Here is an 11,154-nt window from a genome sequence, read left to right as displayed (position 1 = left end):
AGGGATCCTGAGAGAAACAGATTGGAGTATGTTCGAATGAAGGTTGGAGGTGCTGATGTACTCACTATGGCGGATAGTGGGGCTTCTCACAACTTCATGGGTGAAGATACTACGAGAAGAATTGGGCTGAAATTTGTACCGGCCAAGGCACAAATGAAGATAGTGAATTCTCCTCCCATTGAGATTCTTGGTATAGCTAAAAGAGTGGACACTACACTTGGTGAATGGACAGGGAAGGTTGACTTCACTATAGTGCGGATTGATGGCTATGAAGCTGTATTGGGGATGTAATTCATGAAACAATTTGATGCTATGATTGTTCCACATTTGAAGAAGCTCTACATTTATGATGGAATGGAAGATGTACCCATTGGTGTGCCAACCATTGGTGTGACAAGGCCTGATTGTAAATTGGGAGTGATGCAAATGGAGGATGAGAAGAGAATGGGAGACATGAGTAAGCGATTGTCTATTGTTGAGGCAAAGCTTACCGAGCAGTCATTGGTCATCATGTCACTTTCGGATAGAATCTTGGATTTGTCAAGAAGGCTAGAGTTGGTTGAGGATGATGATGAGGAGGAGGAGGTGTATGTGAGGCCGGATGTCCAGAAGGAAGACCGAGTTGTTTATCTACAAAGGATGGAGATTGAGGATCCTGATAGGTGGATTGAGTTGATTAGTGAGGGAGATCCTTCAGGCTCTACTCCCTCCAAATATTCTTAGATGGATGAGAAGATGGGGCTCATTGTTAGCTGCTCATGGTAGTGAGTCCTTAAACATGTGGAGCAGGTATGATTGATGGTGCAGGGATGGCTTGGCATCAAGCATCATGACATGTTGCAGAGGGATGGAGTTTCCATGGACCTGAGCATGGATTATGGAGATAGATTCTTGATGAGTCAAGAATGTGGCAGGATGTTTTGAGGAACAACTGATGATGGCATGAGGATGTTCACTCTCATGGTTTGAGCGTGACAGTTGGATTAGCTACCCAACTAGTTCAGACATGGGGTCACGAAGTGTGCAGAGATGTGTTAGCATTGTGTTGGAGTATCATGACAAAGGCTCACATTTGGGACACATGATGAGGTCGACACGAGGTGTTGCAGTGGAGATTGTGGCAAAAGGGTCGATGATCATGGATCGAGATGATATCTGATGGAGAACATACCGTAGAGGTGTATACCTTGGTGTGGTTATCTTAGTGGTAGTTGGTCACTAAGGTGAGACATGATGGAGATGGAGTTCTACATATGTTGCAGGGATGTTTTCCTTATGTGGAGGAGTTGACATCATGGATAGTGATGATCTCGGTGGATGGCTACCAGGATGGTATGTTGTCGAGGACGACAACGATTTCAGGTGGAGGAGGATGTAACGTCCTCGGGCACAGGCGTGGTTGGGCGCCAGGCGAGTCGGCATGCACCATGGGCGTGGGTGCGGGCGACCTGCGAGTCGGGCTGCACGATGGGCGCATGGGTGGGTGGGCGGGCGCACAGGCGGGCACGAGCACACGGGCAAGCGCGCGCTGCATGACAATGTGATGAAAGGGCGAGTTAAGTGCAACGAAAGGCTGGACGATGGCAAAATGAAATGCGATAAACGATGGCAAATGAAATGCGATAAACGATGGTTTATACCCCCGGTTGGGAGCGTTTGCAATAGGAGTGGCCGACCTACCATGAAAGGGTAAGGCCGACTTAAAACAAGCATGCAAGGGGTGTGTATAGCGTTTGTGGGGCGGTCGGCTGGGCAGCCCACCCACACGCTATGGTGACTATAAACATGTATTGCGATGGAGCTCAAATGAATCAATTCGACAAGCATCGTTCACTCAAGGGAAGTGCGCAGATCTAAAGTGCGCAGAAAGGACAAGAGGTGAGCGCATAGCTCATGCGCTAGTCTTGGAGGACGCACAGAGGTAGTTCATACTTGGAGATTGGGTGAAGGCGTGGGCAAGGTGTGCCCGGTGTTCGGTCGAAGTGCAGATTTGTGTTGGACTTGGCGAGGGTGTCTTGGTGGCTCGGGTGAGCACCCGCCCATCGTGCAAGGTGTGCACAAGGTTGTAAAAGGCAGGGTTGCCTTTGATTGTAAAAATTGGCTAAGTATGAGACTTGGTCTTGCCAAGACATACTTGTATATTGTAAATTGATGTTCTTAATATATTATCGGGCAGACTCATATTACAGGGAGTTGCCCCTCCCTTTATACTGTGCAATTGTTGTTCTCTTTTATAATTGCTGATGATAATGAATGAGTATGGGTGTTCATTAGTATAAAGGATAAACATAATATTGCTTGGTTGCGAAACACAAACTAAGTAAGGAGAAAATGAATGTTAGGCATAGTCCACGAACATTAATATTGGTGAAAAGAAAGTGTTCGGTGGTACCGCACCTCGCTATAAGCAGTTGGAAGACTACCGTAGGTGTAGGGGCGTGACACTGTTGACCCTCTCCTGCATTCACCCTTTCTTTTCTTTTAGTTTTCAGTTATGCCGGATTTTAACAACTAGCGTGGTTGGCTACCATTATCAGTATAGTCATCCAAAAGATGAAGGGTAGCATTGAGATGCAGGAAAATCCTCGTGATCTTAATAATGACTTCAACCCTATGAAGTTCATTTTATGCCATATTAAAAATCAATTCCAAGAGCAATGAAGAACGCTCCTGGAGCCCCTCCAATTTTTTTGGAAAGATTGCACCATGTCATTCGATAGGCGGTCGACTTGAGCGTTCGTGCTAAGCCATAGCCATGGTGTCTCAGCTGATGTTCCCTTCGCAACACCAACCTGCCCACCAAAATTAGAGATTGAAAGACAAGATTTGATCGATCCTTTGAAGAGCTCAGCCAATACTCAACAAATTGTGTCCAACGTGGTGCCTCAGGCAAAGGCGCTTCTTCAAGATTTTCAAGATTCCGGCTTTGTAGGGTTGATCATTGAATCTACTTAGCTGCAGGCATGGCTTAGGGAAGCTCATCCCCGATCTAGGATGACTGGTGTTCATGGGATGGGAGGAGTTGGAAAGACGTCATTGCTTAAACTGGTCTACAACAATTACAGAGAGGTGAGTGGTATATTTGATGTGGTAATTTGGCTTAGGGTTTCTCAACAGTATCATATTGGAAAGTTGCAGGGTGCCATTGCTGAGATATTGAAGCTGCATGGAAGTCCTGACAATGATAAAAGGAATATGGAATTGTTTGAAGTGCTAGGAGAGAAGAAATTTATTCTGATACTGGACGATATGTGGCATCCAATTGATCTCATTAATGAAGTTGGTGTGAAATTTGGGGATCATAATTGTAGCAAAGTATTAATCTCCAGTTGCATCATATATGTGATTGGAACAATAGGGGAAAGTGAGAGCTATTCCTTGAGGATACAATCCCTGTCAACAGAGGAAAGGTGTATCTTCTTGAAAAGAGAAGCCTTTACAAATGGGGTTGTTCCAAAGGACAGCATGGAAGATATTGTTAACAAAATTGCCTTCGAGTGTTGAGGATGCCATTGGCTCTCAATGTAGTCAGCGTAGCAATGAGGTTGAAACAGACTGATGATGATTAGAAGTGTGCTTTGAATTTGATGATAAATGTAGATCCTTCCTTCTGAATCAGACACAACACCATTGATGTAGATGTCTATCAACAACTTAGATGGAGTTATAATGATATAGTTGTACTAACTTAAAATTCTCTTTCTATCATGTGATGTGTTTCCGGAGGATGCATAGATTGATGTGGAGACGCTGGTGAAAATGTGGAGCACAGAAAATTTAATCACCGAAATGGATGCTGGGAATGAGTACATAAATGCACTGGTAAGTATGTTCTTGTTGGAATTTTCTGTTAGCAATGATGGAAAGTAAGTAAACATTTATGATGTTCTGCAAGACCTGGAAATTTTTATATGCATAAATGAGGCCCAAATGGTTATATTCCATGGGTTCACATTTACAAAATTTCCCTAGCAAAGATGAGATCAAGGATTGAAAACAACTATCTGTTGGTTATACTGATATTCATGATCTCTTGACAGATCTCATTTTCCAAAACTTGTGAATTTGGTAATAGCCAACAATAAAAGAGTTACATAGGTTGTAGAAGGATTTCTTTGAATTGTCAAGTCTCTAGAGGTTTTTGATCTCTCTGAGAGCAAAATATTGACGTTGCCAATGTAAATGGGGAAATTTAGACAACTTGAGTTTATGAAATTGAGTGGTTGCTCCCAATTTAGGAATTTTCCAAAAAGCACAGGTAATCTTTCTCATATGATATTTTTGAACCTTGAAGATTAAGAATCACTAAATTCATTAGAAGATAGCATCAGAGAGCTGAGAAATATAAAGCATCTCAAATTATAATGATGTGGGGGCCTAATGGTGATTCCTCATGCTTCTCACTCCACTTAAGTTATTCTAGTTCCTTGAAGAGAACGGGAGTGAAGAGATTACGTTGTTTAATGACATTATTTCTATTTGATTGTGAGAGTTTGAAGCGCTGGAAATGAAGAGTGGCGATATTCCAATGTTAGAAAACTTGCAGCTTATTTGCATGTGGTGTCAGATCATAATGGGACTCTCTAGGTGTGAATCTTTGATCAAGGACTGAGTAATGTCCAGAGTTAAATATTTGGGCATATTTGATGTTCATGCTTGAAATTGGGATTAGAAAAGCTAGCTAACATAAGGAAAGGAGTTACGCGTCGGGAGTGGGGGCTTTGAATTGTTAGAGAAAATTTGGATCCACATATTCCCTGAGCTGAGGTAGTTACAGGTTGGAACTAGCGACTTTCCATTGTTAGAGATTGCATATATGGTGTTGTGAGAATTTCGAGAATATAGTGGTACCTCATAATGTGTTGAATTATAGATTCAAGCCTAATTTTGAATTATGTAAGATAGTAGGGTGTTCATTTATGAGGAGATTGCCCAAATGAATAGAAAAACTCTCCAACTTGTATCAAATTAACGGGGAGACAGAATAGTGATGAAAATTAATTAGGAAAAGTGAAAATGTTAAAATTAATCTTTCTAATTTAACTTTTTCAAGAATACAAGTAACATTCCAAATATTATGTTATGTATGATATAATTTTTTCCTTAAGGTGAGAATTTTTTTATTGAACATTATTATAGTTGCGGATAAGTAAGTGTATTGTCATTTTGCGTATAGTTTTGATTTTTTATTAGTTACTTGAAATTTATGCAAGACATTTTAATAAATATAATTTTTTATTATTTTTATTTAAAAGAATAATAATTATAATTATGTCGAATGCATGTTTAGAGATATTTTTTTGAAAACCCATTAATCATTAACATCGATTAACTAATATCATTATTGTTTTAAACATTTTAGTTCTCAAATCTCACCTATTATACTAATTTTTACACAAGGGATAGCTTTTAGTGAAAACATGTCTAACTAATATCATTATTGTTTTAAACCTTTTAGTTCTCGAATCTCACTTATTATACTAATTGTTACACAAGGGATAGATTTTAGTGAAAACGTGTCCATCTTCAATAATGGTCAATCAACAACACTCTAGTTGTATAAAGACAACCATGCCATCCATGATTCTTCTCCACACTTCACAACAATGGATACTTAATTTCTTGAGCTTCCCTAAAACTCTTATCTAAAAATTGCTTACAACTAGTGTTAATTAAACTGTGTCATCATCCAATGAGCCCGAAAACCCTAGTGGATTCATAAGCTATGTAGGCATTTTCCAATATGGCAATTGGTTAAGTTATAGCTACAACTACATGTATGTTTCCTACTTCAATCACTAATTTGTGTTTGCTATCTTCCTCACTGGTCCTAGATAGATGTCTCACGATGAACCCTGCACCATCTAATTTGGATGACAAGCATCGTGTTTTATACCTTCTAATTTGGATGACAAGCATCTTTGATGCCTATACATTAGCATTGCATTTATGGTTGCGATTTTCAAAAAATGTAATAAGATGCACTAGAAGGTATTTTTTGCACCTGCTTATACCTTTTTGGAATACTCACGTCAAAAGCTTCTCACAATCTTGAAACATGTTTTAATCATTGCCTCTTAAGGTTCTCAAAATCTGGAAACATATTTTAAATGACTACATCCTAAGGTTCTCAAACCAATTATGTATATATGCTTATCAAATTTCTAATCATGTAGATAAATTTGTAATTATGTAGACAATTTCAAGGTCAGTCTTTTCCTTATAATTGTATCCACATTTACTTTTAAAGTACGGAGACAACATAAGATGTTTCAACACTATTGACTTAAGGAGAACATTTTTATTATTCAAACATTGTCAAAACTTTCTGCCTAAACCAATTAGAGTATGCATTTTGTATCAATTACATAATCATGGTGTAAGTATTTTAGCGTCTATAATAACAAAAAAGGGGTGGATAACATTAATGCTAGAATGAAAAAAATTGTCAAAATATTATACAAAAGGTTGTTTCATTTTCTTCCATTAGTTTTTATTTATCAACCACACACCAATTTAGGAAGATAATTAATCGAAAAATCTCCCAAATCCAACTACTCCTAAAGAATTAGAACATACTGCTCATAGAGAACTATCTTTACCTAATAAAGACCAATAATCTCAACAACCAACTATAATTAGACACATAAGACAAGTATGAGTTACTTACTCCACTCCCTCTTAACCACTACTTCTATAAATTGTCATTTGTTGAGATCTTCAACATCATCTCCTCTATAAAAAATGCTTCGCTATGACTTGAAGAACATCCTCAATAGTAAATTCTACCTCCAGTCCAACTTGGTTCTTTCACTTCATAACTGGATCATGCAAAAATCACCAAATTATTGATGTCCATTAAAAGAAACAACCACCCGAGAAAATGCATGGGTAACTAACTGTTGCAACCATAGGTTTACTAGGATGTCCTTTGTGCACATGGTTCATTCAATCGACTAATGAACTCCCCTAGCTGTAAAATTTCACCTCTAGAGTCTACAACTAACAATATGGTCCACTCATAGAGAATCTAGCCAACTCATGGCCCACTCCTCCAAGTAGTAAAAAATTCCCTAAAATAGGCTATTGAACTAAACTGGACAAGTTATCTAAGTCATCATAGACACATGACAAAGGGATATGCATGTCTCTCCAAGTCTTACAGTGGTATGCCCTTTAGATGTTACACAGATCCAAGTACATACAACACACTCCATCTCATGTTGATGCCAGGTACAAACTTTTCAAGACCACTATATCAAATCAAAAACATGACATATAGACTTTCTATGACTACAATGCATGACTCACATTACAGTATTGTCATGAGTATTTTATTATTCAACTCACATAATTTTACATTATTTTCCCACCATCATCCAATTTCTATTGTCACCACAACAAATATCCTCTACTACCATAATGATTCCTTGGGAACTATCACTTGCTTCTCTTGAAAAAAGCTCCAAAGAACTCTTTGTTGTATCTAGGACCTCTTTGTCACCCCCCCCTCTCCTGTCGTGCTACAATATCTCAATTCCTCTTCAAAATCTAGCATGTAATCAATCTTAGTTTCTTAAGCAAGAACAATGCAACTTGTTTTCATCTCAAAACCAAGGAAATGTTCATGCGCCTTCCTTCAAATGAATAATCATTGTCTTGTGCTAGTTGGAAACCAATCATGCCACTAATACATCATATTAATATGGAACCTATTATAGTCAATGGCTTAACATCAATCCGATCATGAATACTGAGTAATTGACCATCACATGGACCTACTTCCATTTTCTAAGATACATGGGTGTCATTTGTTGTACTTATCAGTTCTCTAGGAAAGTAGTCTGGATACGTGATGTATCCATCTCAGTCTTCCATTTTTTTCTCTTTCCAATGAGGACTTATAGTGCACCACTTGAAAAATAGTTCAAGGATCAAAACATGTAGCTAGAACTCATTTCTAGCAATAACAATTCTTACTCAACAAGCTCAAGAATGACTTTTACATTGCACAATATTGCAACAATAAAAATTACGAACAAGAGATAATGACACATGGTAGAAATAGCATACCTCTCTTATGCAATTATTCACATCATGGACATCTTGGATATTTGTGCCTCTCATATTAGAGAAATTTTGAGGTCTAAAATGGACCTCCTAAGGAATATTATAAAATAATAGTGGAAATAATAAAATAAGATTAGATTACATCATCAAATTTTAGAGGGAAAAAATAATAAACTACTTTTTCAACTCGTATTTTCAACTTATCTCCCTACGGTTTTACTCAAATTTCAAGTGAGAGAACTCGCTGGATGAAAAATTTAATTCCTCATCTAAGGAGTACCCATGTTTCATACTTTCGATGGACCCTGCTACACAAAAAATGAGAAATACATGAACAAACATGATTGCAATCACGATTTCCATATATTTTTTATTTTTCATGAAGAAGGGTCTATTAAAAGTATGCAACATGGGTACTCCTTCAATGAGGAATTAAATTATGCATCCAACGATTTCCCCTGCTCGAAATTTGAGTAAAACCATAAGAAGATAAGTTGAAAATACGGGTCACAAAAGTAATTTTTTTTTTTTTTTATCTTTTTATTTTTATACTCCAAAAACGGTGAATCATCCCCCATGGTTGAAATCATCATCTTAAATCCTATTGGTTCTTATAAAGTTGATTTTGGTTGTGCATTTTTTTTAGGCCCGTTTTAGACCTCTAATGCATCTTGAACACACCAAGACAAGTATCCATCATTGCTTGAGCATTCCTCTACTTTCTCACTTGTAAAAACTCATTGTGCATATTGCATTACATGATTAATTCTTCACTCCTCAGTCACCTGCTAAGAAAACACTGAGTAGAGCTACATCTTGAACCTTTAAATTCATGCACATAATTTGTGTCTTCATCTACAACTTTAACATCTTTGTTCAATATTTATCTTAGATATCCATAGCTCACCTATCATTTATTAGAGTAGCTAATTGTAACAAATAACTTTACCTATATTGAGTTCATAGGCTCAATAAGGATCAATACATTCACCAAGATTGCAAAGACATATAAATTATAAAATAAGTCCTCACCATCTTGCCCACATATTTTCATAACTACCAATAGTTTAGTCATCAAATATCAAGCCATCCTTTATTTCAATGGCCACAATAGGTCATCTTCTCTAATTTTGATGATACGAACTTAAACATGAATGCAACTAATTACAAATATAACCACAAATATAGACATACAACAGAAATAACACTTCATTTCATTAATATAAAAATACTGAAACACGCTTACAAAAAAAATGGAAATAAACTAGCTCGGAGGATGGTAGCTTATCTCTTAGAAGAGATGTGGTGGCTACATGTCTCTGAATTGTGTTACAAAGAGGCTCAAGGGCCTATTTATTATTGAACAATAAGGGAAAACCCTAAACAACCAAAACCCTAACCCCGGGAGATGGAACATCAAGAGTTTGTGGGCCTCGTTGGGGTTAGTTGGGTAGCCAAATTCACGAGATCATAACTTGGTCATATTATCTTTGTTTGGCGCATACGATACCTTGTTGGAAAGATCTCTACAAGTACTACAGGATTTGTGGTAAGTGTTGGCATTATGGTACATGTGTTCTCCTTGATGGCAACCCACTCACAGGCCAGTTCAGATTTGATAAAGGGAAATTGACATTGTAACAGGTCAATTCAAAGGTAACAGGGAATGGTACAGAAGAACAAGATGATGGGACAAAGGTCTACAGACCAGAATCAATAAATTGAAGAAAAAGAATTTTTTAATTTGTATACGCCATTCACCATCTCCAAATAGTGTATACAAGCGGGTTCACAGAACAAAAGGCACGTATACGTATGCACGCACTTTCACAAGAGGAAAAGCACGTATGGGATGGAAAATTAAGATTAATGAATACCAAGGATCCATACCATGGTAATAACCCACACTATTGAGCGGAATAATGATTACTTGATCCCATCCAAGAATACCACATGTTCTAAGTGTTGTTTTTGTCTGAGGTATTGAGAAACGCTAAAACTATATAAGGAGGAGAAGATCAAAGGGCTAAGGGTGAAAGTAAAATGGTTTTTCATGAATACATCTATCTGAAGTTTATGTTGTAAAGGTTATGGTTATGATATGATTTGAAATAGCTTGTGCACTATTGGATAAAATGTTGGATCAGGATCATGAGACCTGAAATGACTTATCATTGTATGATTTGATAACGGATGGGCTAGATCTGAATGCTAACACATGTTTTATGCTTTAAATGTTGTGGTACGGGTATGTCTGAAGTCTGGAATAGCTGCAAAGTTATAAGTTATTATTTGCATATTTATACACAAGTTCGCCTTGGTGAAGGTGCGTATACACGCTGGTTCGGCACTTCCAAGTAACGTATGTAGATGAAAATCTTGTTGTTCAAAGATGACTGATCGATCTGATTAGTGATGATATTTTAATGTTGTCTATCAATGATGTCTTCATAATATCTGAAATTAAATTTTATTGTATAAGGAAATTGATTATGGTTGATTGATTGAATGAGTGAGAAGGGTGATCTTTGTTGTTATCTATTTAGAACTATGTAATTTGACAGTAGATCTTCATAATGTCACTGGTTGAGACAGTTTTTGGTTTAGAGGTTTTATGAGTCAGTATATTTAGAGGTATATGCAGGTTGGGTTAAAGGAAGTAGCGTATAGATCCAGGTTGTCTTCACTAAAGTAGTGTATACATTCTGGCATATGAATTTTTAGGTTGTAGTTGGTTCTGTTTGTTGATGTAGTGTTTTGGGTTCAACTCTGTGTTCTGGTGATCTCATTGTTCACATTGACTACTGGTTGATGCAGTTGTATTTGATCGTTGTATTGCAATGGTGATTTAATTTGAGCTTCAATGTTACTGATGGGTCCAATATGAAAATTTGATGAAACGTGCCCTACATATTGTATTGTTGTGTACCAGTGGTATCCAGTCTAAAAATTTATGAAACGTGGTCCCTAGAAGAAGAGTGAAGGTAGTAGCCTTCTGTAGGTCGGCACCTACATACTGGTAAACATATCAGCCAATACAAGATCTTGGGGGTTGGAGCTCCCTTCAGGTAGAATATGGAAAAC

The 11,154-nt window shown here is 37.5% G+C and overlaps 1 protein-coding gene across 1 annotated transcript; it reads left to right on the top strand.

Annotated features, from left to right (window-relative positions):
* The first annotated feature begins 2,994 nt into the window (after positions 1-2,994).
* Positions 2,995-3,504, top strand: LOC149211854 (disease resistance protein UNI-like). Its single transcript, XM_089388493.1, has one exon. It carries the CDS (start codon positions 2,995-2,997, stop codon positions 3,502-3,504), a length of 510 nt encoding a protein of 169 aa, XP_089244619.1.
* The last annotated feature ends 7,650 nt before the right edge of the window (positions 3,505-11,154 follow it).

Source organism: Pinus tabuliformis, chromosome 1_1 (genome assembly GCF_031772625.1).
Source record: "Pinus tabuliformis cultivar Carrire ecotype Pingquan chromosome 1_1, CPIR1, whole genome shotgun sequence".
NCBI lineage: Eukaryota > Viridiplantae > Streptophyta > Pinopsida > Pinales > Pinaceae > Pinus > Pinus tabuliformis.
The sequence above is the reverse complement of the archived record's forward strand: the minus strand, read 5'-3'. Positions and strand labels throughout refer to the sequence as shown.